General features: G+C 38.3%; 1 protein-coding gene and 1 long non-coding RNA gene across 4 annotated transcripts; both read left to right on the top strand.

Moving 5' to 3' along the window:
- The first annotated feature begins 243 nt into the window (after nucleotides 1–243).
- Nucleotides 244–16,031, top strand: LOC105391334 (poly(A) polymerase type 3). 3 transcript variants are annotated; one of them, XM_048632270.1, is made up of 15 exons: nucleotides 244–402; nucleotides 1,807–2,069; nucleotides 2,388–2,617; nucleotides 3,770–3,877; nucleotides 4,874–5,000; nucleotides 9,313–9,471; nucleotides 10,031–10,242; nucleotides 10,785–10,849; nucleotides 11,930–11,985; nucleotides 12,619–12,795; nucleotides 13,388–13,495; nucleotides 13,770–13,819; nucleotides 13,950–14,111; nucleotides 14,688–14,831; nucleotides 15,072–16,031. In XM_048632270.1, the coding sequence occupies exons 2-15, from the start codon at nucleotides 1,940–1,942 to the stop codon at nucleotides 15,243–15,245; spliced, it is 1,902 nt and encodes a 633-aa protein (XP_048488227.1). In that variant the 5' UTR covers nucleotides 244–402; nucleotides 1,807–1,939; the 3' UTR covers nucleotides 15,246–16,031. The 3 variants fall into 3 exon arrangements, with proteins under 3 accessions (XP_048488227.1, XP_048488226.1, XP_048488228.1); XM_048632269.1 differs by lacking the exon at nucleotides 11,930–11,985 and having other exon boundaries at nucleotides 10,785–10,905; XM_048632271.1 differs by lacking the exon at nucleotides 11,930–11,985 and having other exon boundaries at nucleotides 245–402; nucleotides 4,874–4,985; nucleotides 10,785–10,905.
- A 3,402-nt stretch (nucleotides 16,032–19,433) lies between these two features.
- Nucleotides 19,434–21,366, top strand: LOC105391335. The gene is made up of 3 exons (XR_960930.3): nucleotides 19,434–19,913; nucleotides 20,229–20,315; nucleotides 21,143–21,366. It is a non-coding gene; the product is annotated as an uncharacterized LOC105391335 (long non-coding RNA).

The following is a 21,366-nucleotide window of genomic DNA, read 5'->3' as shown; positions in this document are numbered from 1 at the left end:
GATCGATTGATACTGAGGGAGTGCATCAGCCAGTGGAGCAGGCTGCAGCTGCTGCTACGGTGCTGCTGCAATCATCAGTAATAACTTAAAGACGTTGGAGCATCAGTGATGTTATTTTACTTATTTTACTAAGATATGGTGGGAATGTAAAGCAATAGCTAGCCAGCTGGGGCGAACCGAGAGAGTCTTCTTGAGATTTCTTGAATGTTCGTTAGTTTCAGACTTTTAGGAGGTGACATGATTTTTGAACGCGTTCATAAAAAACATGGCCATGGCTGTTGATGGCGACTGTTGAGTGCTTCTTTGTGAAATAATGTATTTGTTTCTTTGTTTTTTCAACGTGTGAAACCGTATATTTGTGCAAATCATGCCGTAAATAAAGACGCTGATATTAATTAGTTGGTAAGTTCAGCTTCTGTTGTGTTTTTCAATCTCCTATAATGACCATTCACCAGCAACGTGTGAAAAGAAATTACGTTAGCATTTTACAATGGAAGCTACATATCCGATTGTTTCAAGGTGTTTTCACGGAAATACATGCTGATGACCTTACCATAATTGTATGGAACCTTTTAAGGTGTTTATCTGGTGAAAATATTCTCAAAATATGACCTTACATGACATAGCACGCAAGATTTGGGGTCATCGAAGTTTTTCAATGGTTCATTCTTCCGAGTTGGTTTCGTGTCATTATAATGTACCAACAATGTAATTGTTTATTTTACTAATGTACGCTAGCGCCGCTTATCAGTGATACTAAGATTATAAACATAAACATGTATAGAAATGGACACTGGGGTGATAAATAACAGTGTAGACAAGAATTTCAAACAACTTTCCTATCTAGACGCCGATTTGCCGTTATATTATTTGTTGAAACTCTCACATTATCATTGTTGAATGTTAATTGTTGATAATGTATCCCTAGATGGTACATTATAATTGCAGGAACACTTTCTTACCCCCTTATTCATAGAAAATGTATAGGATGTTTTAAATATTGAACTAGATAGGACCAAACAGTTCAATAGCTAAACTGTCTTACAACTTTTCTATGAATGAGAGGGTTAGTTTCAATAAAACAATAATTTATTTTCCCTTGTAAAAGCTATGTTTAATATTCAACTCATTAATTATCTACCTATAATATACCTACCTATTTATAAATTTTCATCATTATAGAAAAAAATGACAAATTGACCCTCTCTTTTCATACCTGGCTCATAGGTTCCCATAATGCTAGCTGCATTACCTTGCTGTATAGCAAGGGAGATCCTTTGAGCCAGATACAATCCCGCATCTGTTTAAAATACTAATAATAACTACCAAGACTACATCATAACTATGTACAATACATTATTATGCCTACAACGGGTAACTTTGTTGTGTACATTTGTGCTCAAATGATTATCTCAATTTTTGAATGACTACAATGGGTACACATCTAGAATGTAGATGTGTAGGTTTCCTGAACATGATTTCTGTCACCATAAGAATACAATAATAAAATCCTTCAAAGGTTCCCATGATTATTTTCTGATATCTACATCTATGAATGTGTACAACCCACTAACCCAGCCTAGCTCAGAAAACATACTATCAGCAATTTACTGAATGCAATTAAATAGTATGACTTTAAACTTCAATATTAAATTACCTGTACTGTCAACAAAACATTATCAGCTATACCCTGATTACACCTACTGAGTAGAGTGGTGAGACAGCATCCTTGGCCGAGGATAATAAAATAAAACAAATCATCTTATTTAGATACTTCTACAAAACAAAAACTTCTCATTATTCCAGATATCCTCCGACTACGCCATCCAGCAAGATTCAACATAACATGAATACAAATTGACCCACCTTTAGCAATAAGTGTAACCAATACCAAGACAGGTTTCATTTTAAGTTGACACAGTCTACATAAGAGATCAAGATGTGGCCGGCATCGCAGTACTCGTCACAGCATGTGAACCCGATCCAGAGTAACCAGGCGAGGGGTAATGACCATCAGAACCAGCAGAATTTGAAGACACTCGGCATGACATCCGCTATTTCTATGGCTGGTAAGTGGTTTTACAAACATTTATTACCTTTGATGGTGTATTTTTTATTGGCCCTGACTACTATGCAGAAGGTCTTGGGTTCCATTGCTGTCATGGATTCTGCCACATCTGTCACAGTATTTGATCAGTATATGGGAAAAATATGGGTTTGCACTCTATCTGTTCAGTATTATATACTTGTGTTCTTCCAAATAAGTAAAGGTTGATTCTTTTTTAATTGAAGCCCTGCTTAGTCATTGCCCCAACTTACCTGTTTACCCACTATGTCAATAACATAACTAGCTTCCGATTTACTACAACCACCCTCTCCATCCACAGGCCCAAAGCCGATAGACATCGAAAAGACCAACGAGCTGAAAGAGTCCCTCATCCCCTACGGAGTGTTTGAATCTGAGGCTGAGCTCCACCATCGTATGGAGGTGCTGGGAGCCCTTCACCGCATCGTGAGGCAGTGGATCCGGGAACTGTCGGCCAAGAAGAACATGCCTCCGAGTGTGGCCGACACTGTCGGCGGGAATGTTTACACCTTTGGCTCTTATAGGCTCGGGGTATGTAGCTAGCGCATTTTTTCTTTAAACACTTTGCTTAAGCGGCCGCTAGCGCTACACGAGTCGATAAACTCTTTAAACGCTCGTTCCACTAGTCACAGCGCCGTATTTATATCACATCGCGATATAGTTATACTGTCGGCCGGAACGTGTACACCTTCGGATCTTACAGGCTCGGGGTATGTAGCTCTTTATCCGCATTACTTCAGTAGCTGCTACACGGGTTCGTTATCAACATCGATAAACTCGTTTAACGCTCGTTCCGCTAATCACAGCGCCGTATTTATGGCAAATCGCGATATAGTTTTGTTTGTCTACGCCGATAACAAACCCGTGTATCGGCAGCAGTCTTTACTAAATCGTAGTAGTAGTCTTTAGTAATCGGCAAATAGGTAACCCCGACGTGATAATGTCACTTCACACTTTATCGATGACAAGACGGTGTCAGTTGAAGTGTAGCGTGGGAAACCCCTTTCATTCGTTTACATTGCTCTGAGTAATCGTAATCGTTAATATGTCGGCCAAGAAGAACATGGCATGGCCATGGCCGTGCACGGCGTGGCCGAAATGTGTACACCTTCGGCTCTTACCGGCTTGGGGTATGTAGCGTGGGACGCCCCTCTTTCCGTATGCGCTGCGGAAACTATTGTTGATAGAAATTGACAAAAGATTCTTCTAGAATTTTTACAAACACACAGTTCTTACATTTTTACGTACCGTTATGTCGTGATCACACTATTTCATTATTGAAAATATAAGGTTGTGGAAACCTTGATATTAAACTCGTAAGGTTGTCCTCAACCTTGTGTAATAAAGTGATTCGATTTTTTTTTGACAATGACCTCGAAATTATTACTAACCTAAGTTAAATTAAAAACCCACAGCAATTATAATTAAGTATAACAGGATTTTATGGGTGTTATTTAACGCAACGAGCGTTTACCTAATAACAAAACTACTTCGCTGTGTATGTTTTGTATGAATAAGAGGTCAGCATGCATAAGTTTCACAAGGCAGTGTAGCTACTTTTATAAATCCGCCTGTACCTATCCAACAAATGAAATAAAACAACACACCTACAAAACCTAAATCCAAATGTATTTCTTGTTAACACACAGACACACAAAACTCATAACACCTCTCTCCCCGCAGGTGCACCACCGCGGCGCCGACATCGACGCTCTGTGCGTGGCGCCGCGACACATCGACAGAAGCGATTACTTCCAGTCGTTCTATGAGCTGCTGAAGCAACAGCCTCAGGTAAGGTGGCAATTTTTGTTTATTGGGGAATATTTACTGTTGTGGCGCTCCATGGGAGAGGCCTATGTCCGGCAGTGGATGATTATTGCCTGATGATGATGATGATGAAGGGGAATATTTATAAGTATATTAAAAGAAAATAGTTTAAAGCAAGTTTAAGAGGCGGTAGATAGATAGATGTGCGTGGCGCCGCGACACATCGACAGAAGCGATTACTTCCAGTCGTTCTATGAGCTGCTGAAGCAACAGCCACAGGTACAGTAGCCATTTTTATTTATTGGGGAATATTTACTGTTGTGGCGCTCCTTGGGAGAGGCCTATGTCCGGCAGTGGATGATTATTGCCTGATGATGATGATGATGAAGGGGAATATTTATAAGTATATTAAAAGAAAATAGTTTAAAGCAAGTTTAAGAGGCGGTAGATAGATAGATGTGCGAGGTGATGTGACACATCGACAGGAGCGATTACTTCCAGTCGTTCTATGAGCTGCTGAAGCAACAGCCTCAGGTTGCACTGTTTATGGAATATTTACTGTACATTCCTACAATAACCTGACCAATATAAAAAACAACCATCATTCAACACTAAGCCCCAGTTTCATCATACTCTGTTAGATCATAACAAGGGATTAGATGTTGACTTTTGACACATCCATCTATCACGAATTTAATATGGAGATCACGTATAATTAATGAGATTACAATGTAACAGGGGTGTTAATGATCTAACAGAATATGGTGAAACTAGGCATAAAACTAGCATAACTTTAGAATGGCTAAGCCGATTTTGAAAAAATATGGCTATGAACACTCAGGCTAACATTACATATGACCCAAAAAAACAAATCGAAAGTTCCGCTGTTTAGGACCTACGCTACCACAGACAGATACACTGATACGTTAAACTTATAACTCACCTGTTGCCATTTTTACTTTATACAGATCTTGTTACTCTTAACACAAGATTCAAAATCTCTCTTCGCTTTTTCCACAGGTGAAAGACCTACGGCCGGTGGAAGAGGCGTTCGTGCCCGTGATAAAAATGAACTTTGACGGCATAGAAATAGATTTGCTATTCGCGCGGCTCGCGCTGAAAGAGATACCCGGTAAGTCTCAACTATGTGAGTAAATGCGACGCTTTTGTTTATTTATTGTGTTTGTCCTTTGTTTGTTATATTATTTTAATTAGTTAACGATACACTAGGAGAGACGTAACTTGACGAAGACTATTTGTAACTTTTTTATTGCGGCTAGAATGCGCTCCGGTGTCTGAATATTCTCTTATTAGGGCAAAACACCCAGTAACTGACCATGTGCCAGTAACTGACCACCTTCCTCTTCAACTCCAATAAATAAGAAATATAGCCAAGCAGGGCCATCTAGTGAACATCCAGTCTATTTTGTGGTTCATTGAGAGCATTACTGATACCAAAGATTTTGCCAGCCGCCAACAGATGGATAGTGAGCGATCGAAAAAGTTCAGCTGGCGCGCGAACCGAGTAAATTGCAGTTGTGACTAACGTATTTGTTAAGGTAAGTGAATTTTTTGATCGTAAAATTTACCATGAAAAAAATTGAAATCATTGAAAGAAAAAATTATACCATATAGATTTAATTATAAAGATTACGTTTTTGATAAGATTCAGCTTGTTATTTGACGTTTGATTGTTTTTAATGGGCTGGACAGTTACTGGATGACAAAACAGCGATTTTCCAATAACTGACCACCTATGTCGGTTATTGGGATTTTTGGTTGAAGCTGAATTTAGGCAAAATAAGAACGTAATATTAAAGCTCATATGTGCCATTTTCTTGTGTCAAAATATGAGCATTCTATCTTCACTCCTTCCATTTACTGACATAGGTGGTCAGTTATTGGGTAAATTGGTGGTCAGTTACTGGTATTATTATATATGATATATTTTTACAGCTTTCAGCGAGATGAAGAAGCGCCAAGATGGCAAAAAAGTATAGAAAAGGCAATTCCACTTGTCTGAGACAAACTAGGATCAACAAGACATTCCAAAATAATTCAGGGTGACTTGCAAGCACCTTTTAAAATATAGAGAATTCAAACATAAATTCCAAGTTTGTTCCAGATTCGGTATTAGCTGATGAGGAAGATAAAAACGCTAGTGGAGCATACTATCAGCCTAGGATAATGTGGATTCTCCAGGATAAAGACAGATGTCACCATTTTTCCTTAAAGATAATCCCTGGAGCAGTCCTTTCAAGAATGCAAGATCAGGAGACAAATGGCTTTCACCATCTCACTCTATGAAAAGATACTCAAATGCTATCTTCAGAACAGCTGAAGGCGTACCTAACCAATGCCAGCGCTTGTGAACCAGATGAAATTGGTTCCCCGAGCACAGAAGCACTTGGCGAACAAGACCTCAATGACGCCATTAATGACCCAACCCGAATATACGTTACCGACGAAACGCGCCTCCACATTTTTCCAAAGACAGGCAAAGCCACTTCAGCAAAATAGGAAAAAGAAAGCATCACTACAATGCTAGCACCCTCACCCGGTGCACCAACACGCCCTTCAATGGCATTATGAACGGCCAGCGGATTTCAAACAGAACGGTAAAATTGGCACACCAGAAATGGGGCATTCTTCTATAAGTTGTTACCACGACCAACACCCCAGCCATTTGGAACCGATACCACAACTATCCGGAATCCACTGGCAACGCTATACTATCATTGGCAGACACATTAGTCCAGCAGCGGAAAATGCAGAAAGTACAGCGATGTTCTGCTTCAGTGACGCCTCTTCAACGAGGAAAAGATTCCCTGTCCCCCTTGCAGAAATGACTACTCCTGTCTTTGGCCAAATACTTACCTACGAAAGCACTTTTCAACAGCATCCTAAATATTCCAGTTGAATCCTCAACAAAGTCATTGAAATCCCATTCGTCAAGGCATCCATCTTTGTATCCTGAAAAACTAACCCCCAATATTTGATTCGGTCATAATTACAATGGCTAGCCTCAATGACTCTTTTAGCCGCACTGAAAGTCTCTGGGTGGGGTTTCAGCAATAATGAAAACCATCTGTCTCTTGTCCTACATCCTTGAAAGGACCGGCGGGGAAAGGGCCTACTTTTCCGGCGGGGAATTTATGTTTTCACAGGCCGACAATACAATCCGCCACGATTCCTCCTCCTCATCAGTTGATACCGAATATGGAAAAGACCGGCTTTAGCGCTTGGATTCGCTACTTTATATTTGATAAAATGCTCGTTTCTGGCACCATGAATGCTTCATGGGCCTGTCCCACTGATCCTGGCTTGTTCCGGACAAACAAAATCGCCCTTTCTGTGACTTATCTGACTACATTGGGGCCACTTAATCTCCCTGAAAGCTGTAAATTTAAAATGCGTGTTCACTATGTGCATGTGTGTTTATTCCTTTGTTTTTAGTATTTAACAAAAATGCATAAACTTGTGTTTTTAATAAATAAATGGTTGATTATTAGGATAAGATATCATTTAAATTATGCATTAATCTGATTAATTAATTTAATGCAATTTTCAGTTAAGAAACCTTGAGCAAAAGTGATGTGTCACACATTAAAAGAGACCAGAGGATCGGTACTATTACATGAAGTAATCAAATAAATAAATAATAATAAGATTTAATCATAATTCCATTTTTAAACCATTTTAAATTGGTGGTCAGTTACTGGCATGGAGTGTGGTCAGTTACTAGATTTTAGTGGTCAGTTACTGGGAAAATCACTACTTTTTGTTTGCAAAAATATATAAAAAAATGAGTAACTTCTACATGTTTGCTATTTACTCAGGAATGTAGCTCTGTTATTCTAGTTTCTAAAACAAAAATCGGATTTAATAAGGGATAAGAATTGAGCCCGCTACAGATAAATTACTGGAACAACTCCCTTAAGGTGGTCAGTTACTGGGTGTTTTGCCCTATTACAAATCTGGTCATTCTGGTCTAAGTTACATCAAGGTGAATATGGCCACCATTTTGGTCAAGTCAAGTGGTCAACTATTCGAATAGGGAGGCCTTTGCCTTTGGGACATATACCCAAATGTCTATCTATCCAAAAGTAAAAGCATTATTTTATCGTTATCGGATTGCTGGAAAGCTCTTTTTACCACGACTAAAAGTATTTTTTTATTTGTTGGACACGCATTTGCTTTATCTGTAACTGCACCATTAGCATGTAGCGCAAGCTGCGCAAGATTTGATAAAAGCTTTAGTATTGTGTATAAGATAATGTGCTTGTCCCACAGAGATGTGCTATGCAACCTTGCTTTGGATGCGTTTGATATCCACCAATCATATTCAATGGTCTACATCACAACGAATTTGAGCATAGCTGCATAGCACATCTCTGTTGAAAGGGTGTCTTTCCTTATTGCATGCATAACTACATACTCGATATTTAATGTCTACCAAAATCACACTAAATAGTGGACCAACGAAAAGAGGGTACAATAGTTATACAGGGTTATTGGCAAGTAGACCGGATCCTTTCAGGAGGTGATAGAGGAAGGCATTTCCAGTCGATTAAACCCAATAATGCATTATCCTAAACTTAACCATTTTTAAGATATTTAATATTTAAGGTTTTTTTAATTTCTTGCCAAAATTTTATGCTTGAAACCGAAAATAAAAAAAACTAGCCACATTTCAATATTTTTTTTGGTTGTTTTGCATAAGTAACACCTTAATAAACTAATTAAAATAATCAAATGTGCATTGTTCGGCTTAAATTAGACATAATACCACAAAATAGTTAAACATTTTGAAAAAATATTCAAAACGCGAAAACAAATAAATTAAATTAAAAAAGATTTTCATATGACATTTTTTTGTGCACTTTAGCTTAAAAACATGGTCAACTAATAAGCTTTCAAACAAGATAATTCAATACCAAATCGATTAAGGTATCACCAAGATATGGCCTTTTTTAATTTAATTTATTTGTTTTTGCGTTATGAATATTTTTTCAAAATGTTTAACTATTTTGGGGTATTATGTCTAATTTAAGTCGAACAATGCACATTTGATTATTTTAATTAGTTTATTAAGGTGTTACTTATGCAAAACAACCAAAAAAAATATTGAAATGTGGCTAGTTTTTTTTATTTTCGGTTTTAAGCATAAAATTTTGGCAAAAAATTAAAAAAACCTTAAATATTAAATATCTTAAAAATGGTTAAGTTTAGGATAATACATTATTGGGTTCAATCGACTGGAAATGCCTTCCTCTATCACCTCCTGAAAGGATCCGGTCTACTTACCAATAACCCTGTATATAACAAAAGTTGTTCAGATTGACCCCCTGAGTCACTTTCTGTTGGTCCACTCCATTATTTAGGGGACAACCTTTATAATGCATGCATAACTGTCTCCCCTCCCCTCCTACACTACAACACCCAATTTCCCTCCACAGATTCCTTCGACCTCCGAGACGACATGCTCCTCAAGAACCTCGACCAGAAGTGCGTCCGCTCGCTGAACGGATGCCGAGTGACGGACGAGATCCTGCGCCTGGTGCCCAACATAGACAACTTCAGACTGACGTTGAGAGCCATCAAGCTGTGGGCCAAGCGTGAGTGAATTACCTATAGCTGTACATTTTTAGAGAGAAAATTGGAAAAAAAGGAGTAAATTAGCTATACTTTTGTAGAGAGAAAATGGGGGAAAAAGTAGGGAAAAATCGGGATAGAAAGGTGTTTTTCGTATTTAGACAGCTCCTAAATCGAATACAGAAGCATCAATAACAAAAGCTCTGGGCCAAGCGTGAGTGACTTAGCTATATATTTGTAGAGAGACTGTGGGCCAAGCGTGAGTGACTTAGCTATACTTTTTTAGAGGGGAAATTGGAAAGAAGGGGAACAAAAGTAAGGAAAAATGTGACCAAAAGTGCATTACGAAACGGGCACTACATCGAATAAACTACTATTCAGCAAGCGGAGGACGCATTGGCCGCCGTGAATGTTGTGTTGTGCTGAAGGTCTGCGGGTTCAATCCCCGCTTGGGCACACATTTGTTTGTTTTTTGTGTAAGCGGTATGATTTCATCCATATCCAATCAGTCTTGCAAGCGACCCGTGTCTTGCAGTTAACTTTAAATGTATTGTGTTTTCAACCATTTCTTTCCATCCGCAGGTCACGGCATCTACTCCAACACACTAGGCTACCTCGGCGGCGTGTCCTGGGCGATGCTGGTGGCGCGAACCTGCCAGCTGTACCCGAACGCGTGGCCGGCGACCCTCGTGCACAAGTTCTTCCTCGTGTTCAGCCAGTGGAAGTGGCCGCAGCCGGTGCTGCTGAAGCAGCCCGACGAGGTCAACTTGGGCTTCCCGCACTGGGACCCCCGGGTGAGGAGGATGTGGGAAGATGGCTAATGAATTGTAGATGGGATGTAGAAAGCAGTCATAATAGCAAACTAATAGATAGATAGGATATAGGAACTGATCAAAATAGCAAATACCCCGGGGTTAGTGATTGCTGCTAGTGGCATAGGATTTAGAGGATTTAGGGGATTTGCACGAATTTTGCAGATCACACGCTCCGCTCAGCTATCAGTGCTGGAGAACATGAGTGCCCGATTCAGCTAAAAACTGTACGGGTTTCAGTATCACCCAGTATCATCATCATCTTTAGCCAATAATCATCCACTGTTGGACATTGGCCTCTCCCAAGGAGCGCCACAAGACTCGGTCCTCGGCCACGATGTCACCCGTGAAATAAATGAAATTATCGGGATCGTATCTGGCTCAAAGAATCTCTCTGGCTATACCGCGAGCTTTTTGATTAGGTTAAGTAGTTTGTAATTTGCATGTTTATTTGTTAATTAATATTATTTTATAGTTCTTTAAGTGACATTGATTTATTTCAACAGTATTTTTCTCCATTTCAGGTGAACGTATCCGACCGCTTCCACCTGATGCCGATCATCACGCCCGCGTACCCGCAGCAGAACTCCACGTTCAACGTGTCCGCGTCCACCCGCAGCGTGATCATGGAGGAGTTTAGACTGGGTATGTGTGTCGAGAGACCGAGATTCGACCACCCTAGAATCCTAATCCTAACTATCCTAACTAATATTATAAATGCGAAAGTAACAGTGTCTGTCTGTCTGTTTGTTACTCTTTCACGCCAAAACTACTGAACGGATTTGAATGAAATTTGGTATACAGATAGTCTAGACCCTGAGAAACAACATAGGCTACTTTTTATCCCGGAATTCCCACAGGAAAACTTTTAAAGGTGAAGCTAAGCTCGCGGGAACAGAGGTAGATAGGTAGGTACCTCTGACTACCCCTTCGGGGATGACAGTCGTGAGCTCACATGTTTGAGTAGTCGTACTCGTCTGCCTGATGCCGATCATCACGCCCGCGTACCCGCAGCAGAACTCCACTTTCAACGTGTCCGCGTCTACTAGGAGCGTAATCATGGAGGAGTTCCGGCTGGGTATGTGTGTCGAGAGACCGAAAATCGACCACCCTAGTATCCTAATCCTATCCTAATATTATAATTGCTAAAGTAAATGTGTCTATCTGTTACTCTTTCACGCCAAAACTACTGATCGGATTTGAATGAAATTTGGTATACATACGGTGTAGACCCTGGGAAAGAACATAGGCTACTTTTTATCCCGGAATTCCCACGGGAAAGCTGTTCCCGCGCGCTTCGCTTCGCCTTAAAAAGTTTTCCCGTGGGAATTACGGGATAAAAAGTAGCCTATGTTCTTTCCCAGGGTCTAGACCATATGTATACCAAATTTTATTCAAATCCGTTCAGTTATTTTGGCGTGAAAGAATAACAGACAGACAGACACAGTTACTTTCGCATTTATAATATTAGTTAGGATTAGGATTAATTTGACACAAAAAAAAATACATACAAAATTTTAAAAAAAGTATATTTAAAGACTAACAGAGGTAGATAGGTAGGTACCTCTGACTACCCTTCGGGGATGACAGTCGTGAGCTCACATGTACGAGTAGCGTGACTCGTCTGCCTGATGCCGATCATCGCGCCCGCGTACCCGCAGCAGAACTGCACGTTCAACGTGTCCGCGTCCACTAGGAGCGTGATCATGGAGGAGTTCCGACTGGGTATGTGTGATGGGGGATGATGAATTGAAAAAAAAAATTACACCATAAACAGCACATTTACTAATAAAAAATACTTATAGACTAACAGAGGTAGGTAGATAGGTAGGTAGATACTTAGGTACTAGAAGAAAAAAACAATACATTAATGCGTCTACCAGGAGCGTGATTATGGAGGAGTTTAGACTGGGCATGTGTGTTGAGGGACCGGGAATAGTTGCGGTAGATATTATTCTTAGCGTGTTGGTGGCAAGTACGAGATACTAGAGTGTAATGGCGGCGGGTAAATTGATTTGTTGGGAAGCCGGTGTGAAAGCTGCATATTAAATATCAAATCAGTCAATGTAAAAGGGAAGCCATAATGCGCGTAGGGTTGGTTACCGTATTGAAGGGATGCCAGTCAGATTATTTGTCATTCCATGACTGCCAATTTGCACAGTTTATATGTATCGCGCGAAGGCTCGCTTCATTTATTTATTTATTCATGCCAATATATTTTTCGTTATGTAAAATAACATCTTACTTAACGAAAGTCAAAAATAAACTTACCCCAGGGCTCGCTCGTAGCACTGTTTTAAACTGCAATTTAAGCCTCCAAACACCACACACTCAACCCATTCCTCTATCTCTTTCCAGGCCTAGCGATAACCGACGAGATAATGCTCGGCAAATGCGGCTGGGAGCGCCTATTCGAAGCGCCAAACTTCTTCACCCTGTACAAACACTTCATAGTGCTGCTAGCTTCATCAGCTGATGCGGACAGCCAGCTCCAGTGGTGCGGGCTGGTCGAGAGCAAGATACGACATCTTATTGGTGAGTAATAATAATATGTGGGGATCATCTCACACACGGCCATCCGACCCCGATCTAGGCAGAGCCTGTAATATGGGTATCCGAACAGCTGATAAATCTACACAAACCAATATTACATAGGTACATATTAAGTGTCTTTAAACAAATATCTGCCCCGGCCAGGAATCGAACCCGGACCTTCCGCATCGCAGTCAGGGTCACTAGTCGCTGCACCATTCGGTCGAAGACTAAGAGACGAGGGATTCATTTACACAGTTATCACTCTTATTCCATCTATAGCGGTGCTGAAGCCTGAAAATTTGAAAATGCAATGGTGGTGGTGTAGGCTGGCTTTCAAAAAAGTCGCTTTGTGCCTGAAATTCAGGCCCTGAACTTTATGTAGTTCCGAATTACATTGAGAGCTAAACAGAAATACTACAAAAAACAAACTTTATGAAATACCCGGCGAGGAGTTCAGTTCAGTAATGAAAGTTACTTTGTTTTATCACTTTGCAAACATGCGATTAGTACGTGTACTATTAGCAGTTGTGTTGAGACACTTTGGCAATGAACGTTACCTATACATTTATTAAATGTGTACGTTTGTTCACAGGCACCCTAGAACGCAACCAGCACATCACGATAGCCCACATCAATCCCGAGTGCTTCAATTCAGTCCCGCTCAGCACCAACAACGGACAACCGCTGGCTTTGCCACCTGGTAACTATTTGAATCCAAAACATTCTGTGTAAACACAAGCATTTTCATGTTTATTGATTTCTCTGTCCAACACAAAACTCATCTGTTTTGATTATTGTAACTCGATTTGACTGCATCTTCATAATTACCATATCGCCAGTGTTGTGTTGATCTCAGAATTTCTATTCGAATTCAGGCGAAGGCTTGTGAAAGCTGACGATGACGTTATAGAATTTAAATAAGTATACTTAGTATCTCTTTCCCAGTACTAAAAATATGGTATTCATACTTTCAGGCACACCTGTACCTGAAATACCACCTGGAGAACCAGCAAAGAATGAAAATGTAAGTATCCATAAATATAACTTCTGTAAGTACGGACGCCTGAATCCTTCGAAGAGGCTGATTGTGAAATGTGTCAAATTAAATAAACCAACCCACTAACCACTAACCAACTCTTACTTCTAACTTTCAGGGAGAAGTCATAGCAAACCTCTGCTCAATGTGGTTCATCGGGCTGGTCTTCGAGAAGAGCAATGTCAATGTGGACCTCACCAATGACATCAAGTCGTTCACCAAGTCTGTTCACTACCAGGCCGAAAACTGCTCCGTGCTGAGAGAAGGGATGAGCATTGAGGTAACACTATGAAGATAAAGAAACATTTATTTGACACACAGACAGCAACAACACCAAAAAATACCGACGGTAAAACAATAGCTTTTGCCGTCCAGAGCGTCAAAAAAGGCACCAGCTCAGCATGTGCTGTGGACAGTCAGGCAAGGCGCTGGTTTTTAGATGATAATTATCAAGTTCAATTAAAATCCTCATTGTCCGTAGCAATTAAAACAGGGTTATGCCATAGCCTGCACGCTTATTGGGCTGTTAGGAAATAGCATAGAAAACAGAATCATGACAATGAATGGCAAAGAACTCGGTATCCCCTCCATATCGTATGTCTTTATGTAGCCGTCTCTATATACCAGAGACGGCTATATAAAGCTGCACTGAATCCCGAAATCTTTACACATACATACTTCTATCTCCCTCTAACACCTACACCTATCTCCCTCCATCCAAAGGTTGTCTGGCAGAGATCGCTTTCAGTGATAAGACTACCTTTTTTACCCTAATTAAGTTTCTATTACTATTCTATTAGTCTTTGTTGTCGTACAAATAAAGTGTATTCTATCTATCTATCTCGCTCTCCCCCAGGCGCGTCACGTGAGACGCAAGCAACTCCACCAGTACCTGTCTCCCTCGCTCCTGAAGAAGGACGGCGCGTCCAAACGCAAGACCGAGCCCGCGCCGCCGCCGCCGCCGCCCGTGAAGAAGACGAAGCGATTGTCTGAGACTAGCGTGAGTTGAAGGGAAAAGATTTTTATCAAAGTAGAAATATATGATTTTAAAATTAGGCTTTTATCCCACAAAGGATAAATAGTCATGTCAATTTAAGAAGCTTTCTCTTTGTCGTCGATAGATATTTGGATAGAACACTCCATATTTTTCACCATAAAAGAAAATATTACAAAACAACAACTGTAAAATAAACAATACAAAAAGCATCCTATTCTACTATACTCATTCTCAACCCAACAGACGGACGACGTAAGCGTCCTATCCTACAACGAGGACTCAAACTCTTCCAACCTCTACGAGGTAACTTCAAACGGAGCGCCGCAACCCACGGAACAACCTGCCACCACCGAAACCATCACCAAGCCTGAGAACGTTCCAGAGCACGCATCGACATCGACCATAGCATGCACGTAGCAGTACGAAGAGTGGCGGAGACGCTTCATATTCGGACATAACAAGTGGCCGCGGGTCAAACGGAACGTGTAAAAAGTATAAAACAGTGTAGTGTATAAGTGACAGTGTTGGTACGGACAAAAGAGTAAAGATAATCTGTGGTATGATTATAGTGCAATGTTTTGTGGTGCAGTGCAGAATTGATTTTTTGAGTTGGTGAGTAGTTTTGGATGTTTAAAGGATTGGAGCGTTGGTGCGGCAGTGTTGTGGCAAGGATCTTTGATGGTATGGAGAGAAGTGGTTGTGAACTCTATTAGGATTGAGTTAAAGTGGTGAATTGAGTAGCAGTTTGGCCTCAGTTGGTTGACTATGTGCAGTTAAAAATGTGCTACAACGCATAGGTTTAGGTGTTACTTTACTTTGCAGCTCCAGACTACAGATTTCTGGTTACAACACTGTTGCATTAACATTCCAGAGACTGATGGTTAGGTCTTTATTACAAACTTTCTAATTTGGTCGTGTAATGTGTTTCTGTCTCACTTTGGTCATATATATGTGCCAGTGAAAGGAAAATATACATACACTGACTGTATTAGGAAGGTGTAATAAATGTTTAAGCTTTATTACGCTATACTCTGTCAATGATTAACACCTTGTTATAATGCTGAAAGATAAGGAAAGAATATGAAAATGGCTATCTCACTCTAATTGTAACTCTGTCTTATGGTCCTACATACAGGCGCCATTTAAATAATGTTTCTTTGTCTGTCAGCGTTATATGACGGACAAAGGCTATTTCACAGTTTGTGTTAATTGATGACTGAGTCTAGTGGATATAGGCTCTAGTCTTAAGAGTCTTATGCGGCTATCAAGGTTATATGTTTTTGTGAAAGTCGCTCCGTTAGTGTGTTAACACATTTTGAATGAGGATTTTGTACAAATGACTCATGAGAGTCATGAGTCATGGCAATATAGGGGCAAAAGTAAATTTTGTTGCAATGACTCAAAGTGCTATTTAAAATATGTGATAAATATCTGCTCTCCTCTCCTAGCCGATTTTATCACATTGGAAATAGAACTGAAAGTCATTGTTACAATGTTTATTTTTGCACCTATTTTGACATTATAGAATTGACTATTATTTTGTCTAAGGTCGCTACTTGCTACAAATCTTCTATAGATACAACTTTGATTATGTACGCAACTACCCCATGAATCTACATAATGAAAATTCATTCAATAGGTTCTGGAGCTCAAGTTTATATAGAGCATTTCATTAAATAACACACATGAAACAAAACAAAATCTAACCTCATTCCAATGTGATAAATATTGGTGCAATAAATAAATAAATAAATAAGGGTTTTGACAGATCAAATAACTGGTGAAACGGTATCTCCCTACTTATTTAATTAATATACCTATATATTGTATTTAAAAGTCTTCATTCAAAATGTGTTGCCACATTAATATTGTATTTTTCTACCTATCTGTGGTCACTCTTAAGATTCAACATGTTTTTATAGAAAATATAAAACCACCCTAATTATGTACCTAATATACATAAAATTGTATTTAAAACGGTCTCAATTCGGTGTATGTTTGTTAGTAGAAAAAAAAAACAATTACACGTAGAATATAAGTATCTCCAGTTGTAGACGAAATTTGTACTTTATAGTCCAGGTTTTTATTCGAGTCTATACCGCATACCTAGCACGGGGCGCAAGACGCTCACGACAAGACGTGGCAAAAGTTTTACGTCGCTCTCGAAGTCCTGCTATATTAGCGAAAGGATTTTTATCACGTCTTGTTTTGCTTGTCTTGCGCACTGTGCTATGTATGCTGAATTGAATATTATATTGAATGGCTCAAATAAAAATCTGTGAAAAGATAGCTGCATAAAGGCCGTATTATGTATAATGGCATATGAATATTATCTACCTGATCAAATTACTTTATTTTTTACTTCTCTAATTACGTAATAAAGTGAAAATGTAAAAAAAATATCAAAAGACAAATAATGAACATAAAAATATGATTAAAAACAAAATGATTGTATGATATGTATATTATTTAATATTAATATGTGTATTAAAGTATTTGTATCTTTAAAATTTTATAGACATTGATATTGAAAGCATTTTTGGCAAAATGTGTAGGTACAAAACTTTATAAATGTCTGTAGGTTCTCCCAATGCTGATTGGTTAACAGACCATCCACAAAAGGCGATATAAATGTATGAATTTTATTTACAAAAAATGTAGAATTATTATATTTTGGAAGGGAAAGCTAAATTTGTGCAGTTTTCGCCAAAAAGGCTTATCGAGATTTGGTACCGACTTCCAGAAAACGTAGGAGGTTCTCAATTTGTAGGGATATTTCTTTTATTGGTTGTCAACAAGCCCAAACTACACTTCGTTGTAAATCGAATAGAAATTAATGCAGATATTATTATGAGCAAGTCTTAAATTGTCTTTGGCATCATCTAAAATAACTTTCATATAATAGTTGTACGAAATTGGTCCCTTTTGCCTACTATCTACTACAGCTGCTTCATTTTTTATTTATATTTCTGGTAAAGAGTTTGTGTTGCCAGGTATATGAAAACATTACCCCACAATTAACTACAATTACTATTGATAAATATTTTTTTAAACTCTTTGGTTTTTACACTTGAGAACTAGTTTTATCAAGAAACAAAAAAGGCGACATCGATAATACTACAGCAATGGATATTATCAAACAAAGTAAATAAATATTTTTATGCATAATGTGTCGGCCACTCTTTTTAAAAAATAAATTATTTATTGCTTTCTGATTTGTCCAAAACAGTCGGCGAAGAAAGCGTCCTGGATTCGGTTCCCCAATAAGGACAGTTTTCTTTAAGTTTCACATACAAAAGTAAAACGTCAGTACAGGCGTAAGTGACCAATATTTTACTATGTGTTCTCTTATTTTCGTACTGACACAGGTATAATTTTGTATTTGTCGAGTAAATTTCCTGTCGGCAAGTCATATCCTTGTCTAATCACTTAGTTATGCCAATTTATTTACTAATATTTCCATTTAATTTTCAAAATATACTTTTTTGGTTAAATAAGCAGCCAATTTTGATTGAAATTTTGTTCGTCCATTACGATGTTATTTTAGCCAATATTGTATACATTTATGTTTTTTTCTTTATTACTTATTATATTTTATTCTTGCAAAAATAATATGTGTAACTTCTAAGCTAAAGTGAGATACACATTTCTTATAAAACAGATTCATGCTTAGTAAAATTACATTTATTTACAAAATAGTGTGTAAAAGTGTTGATCTCCAAAAATCAAACCACAAATCAAATAACTTTGCCAACGAAACATACCCAAGCAAAGATATTTTTTTAGTTCCCATACAAAATTCCACAGTTGTTATGAAACGTTGTATTAGACCGAAAAAGAACTTACATTTGTAAGGCTATCTTTCTTTAAGTAGGTTATAAAGTTTTATGAATAGAAAAATCTCGTGGTGAAATTTATCGGTGGCATATCTTTTACTCCCTTTATAATGCTAGTAAAAAATATCTTACTGGAACATTTAGGCTCTTTACAAAAAGGACGCTTTTTGAACTGATGGAAGTGTCAGTTTCATGCTATTTCCGATTCATTGCTGATAAACGCTTTCTAAGTATCCGAAGAAAAAGCTATCTGTACTGGAAATATAATCGTTCTTTCTGTATACGACCTTACTCCTCTCTAATCCATTCTTATTCTTTACAGATGCAAAATATTTCTTTACGTAAGTTTAAGAACAAAATGTATCAAAGCAATACCGAGAGATATTATTGTTGTTTGCCAATGAAATAAGTTGAAATGGTGGAAATACGAAATTATAAAGATTATTATTTTATCTAATGCGGATAATAATAGCAAATTGTCGTCAGCATACTGTTAAAATGTACACAGGATGGAACATTATCAGTAAAAAAGTGAAGAAATTATAGGGAAACCGGAAAATGATAGTTTTTCATGCTGTAGTTTATTTTTTATACCGCGCCATTTTTTTCTATTTTCACAAATTGATAAAGTTCCACACTGTATATTCGATCTTATCCAAGCTAAAATACCAATATCAAAACTACCTGCAACTGTTATGTTCAATGAGAATGAAGAATATGTTTATTAGTACCATCGGGACTCAGCTAGGCGTAACAATACATGCTCAGTACATGTCATATTTACTAAGTACAGTTCAAGAGTATTTTATTGCTCAAATTATTACAAAACAACATCAAAAGTATCAACTGTCTTTGTCTCTAATAGCTCATGAACTGTACATCTTTCATACATTTGAACTAAACGCAATAAAAGTAATATTAAATGTTGCCAGGGCCAAGCTCCCGATTGTACTTTTAATATCTTACAATCTGTGACACAAGACTATGTATTTGTTTGAATATTTTCCTAATATCCCTGCAGATAAAATTCTAAATACACATTGCGGAATGTAAATGGGGCAATACAAAAATGATCTCCGTATTATTATTTATAATTTTTGTCAGCATTTTCGTTATAATGTCTTTATGTGTTGCAGTTACAGCGTATTTGTTTTCGAAGGTCGTTAGTCGTCGATTTTAGCTGAAGCCGCATCAGTCTTCTGCAAAGCGATGATGGTTTGACGCAAGGCCTACAACACTTGGTTAATAGGTTAGTTTAAATCAACACTTTAATGAATCAAACTCATAAAAAACAAGTTCGTTTGAATGAACGGAACTATCGCGTGTGCCACATTTCGTCTATCGTCACCATAGCGCACTTGTTTTTTATTTGCAAATGTTTACAAAGTAGCGTAATAGATTAGTGTTTATAAAGTGTAATAGTATGCGGGTTTCCGTCCGTTGATTCTCCTGCGATCATGCACATTATGTGATTCAATTATGAAGCGGCATATAACATGTCTAAACCACTACCGGATACCTGTCTAAAAATTGTTCTCATGGAATGTTTACTGTCCAATTCCAGGATATCGGTGACCCAGCTCATGTCAGTTGTGAGGGCTTCCAACGTCCGAGAATCAGGTGAAATCGCTTAAACCTCAACTAAATGAAGGTACTGTTACCCTTGCTGCGCGGCCCCTCTTACTTGCGGTGGATGTTTAGTTTTTAATGTAACTTATCGAAATATCCATCATCATTTTAACACCTCACTTTAAGGTTCCAAGTATTCTGACTAACAAACATCCTCGAATGTTGTAATTTCAAATTTCCTCTAACCCTCTAAAACTATTACTTCTTTGTTATATATGGTATTTATTTACTTGGTGTTAATTTTTATACCTCCAATAACTATAGGATTATTATTTATAATCACCCACTTAGCATGGTAATATATTATAATCTTCTGTATCTAAGGAAGGCCCATAGTTACTCAACTATTCATCCAAAGCCACAATATCGTTCAAAATTATATAAAAATTATGCAATCGTCTTCTCAAGAGTGTGACCCAAGGATGGCCATAACACTTAATCCTCGGCCTTCCTCATCAAACTACTTCCATCTACCATTCTGTCGTGGGCATCCCGTTGCGTCTCCACTTGAAAAGTCGTCTACCCATAAATGTCGCACCTTTAGTACATTAACGACCTAAGGCTGGTTTTAGTGTACTGCACTGATGCATTGCACCCCTCTGTACACTGTGGCCGTCAGGGTGATACTAAAACGACACGCACTGATGGTCCGCGCAATACTAAAACCAGCCCAACCCAAAAATCCGTTTAAAGGGGAAATCTCAAAAAAAGAGTGGACTAAGTGGAGTCCATTCTGTTTTTAGTTCAGTCGATACTGTACTAACGGTGCGTGCAGTCATATCCATATCCATTCCTAACTAGCATAGAGTCTCAAAAAATAATAAAGTTACATACAATTCTTTGTTTCAGGTAAAAACCATCGCAAAATTTGTAGTTTTCCAATTTATAAGAATTTATTACTGTGCGCCGTACAAAGGGTTTATTTAGACGAGTGGATCATATGGTCCCGAAAGGGGGATCATATTAGTAAGCGGTTATTTTTAAATGAGGTTCAGCGGTACGTTATAGTTAATTTTTTAAGGCCTTTAGTTGTGTACATAGGTAGGAATAAACAATATATTGATTGAAATTAA

The sequence above is a fragment of the Plutella xylostella genome, chromosome 31 (genome assembly GCF_932276165.1).
Source record: "Plutella xylostella chromosome 31, ilPluXylo3.1, whole genome shotgun sequence".
Taxonomy (NCBI): Eukaryota; Metazoa; Arthropoda; class Insecta; order Lepidoptera; family Plutellidae; genus Plutella; species Plutella xylostella.
The sequence above is the reverse complement of the archived record's forward strand: the minus strand, read 5'-3'. Positions and strand labels throughout refer to the sequence as shown.

Excerpts from the sequence above, each read along its gene's own strand:
- LOC105391334 (XM_048632270.1), top strand. The coding sequence starts at position 1,940 with ATGTGGCCGGCATCGCAGTACTCGTCACAGCATGTGAACCCGATCCAG. Across the intron at positions 11,986-12,618 it reads CATGGAGGAGTTCCGACTGG|GCCTAGCGATAACCGACGAG; the intron begins GTATGTGTGATG and ends ATCTCTTTCCAG. Across the intron at positions 13,496-13,769 it reads ACCGCTGGCTTTGCCACCTG|GCACACCTGTACCTGAAATA; the intron begins GTAACTATTTGA and ends TCATACTTTCAG.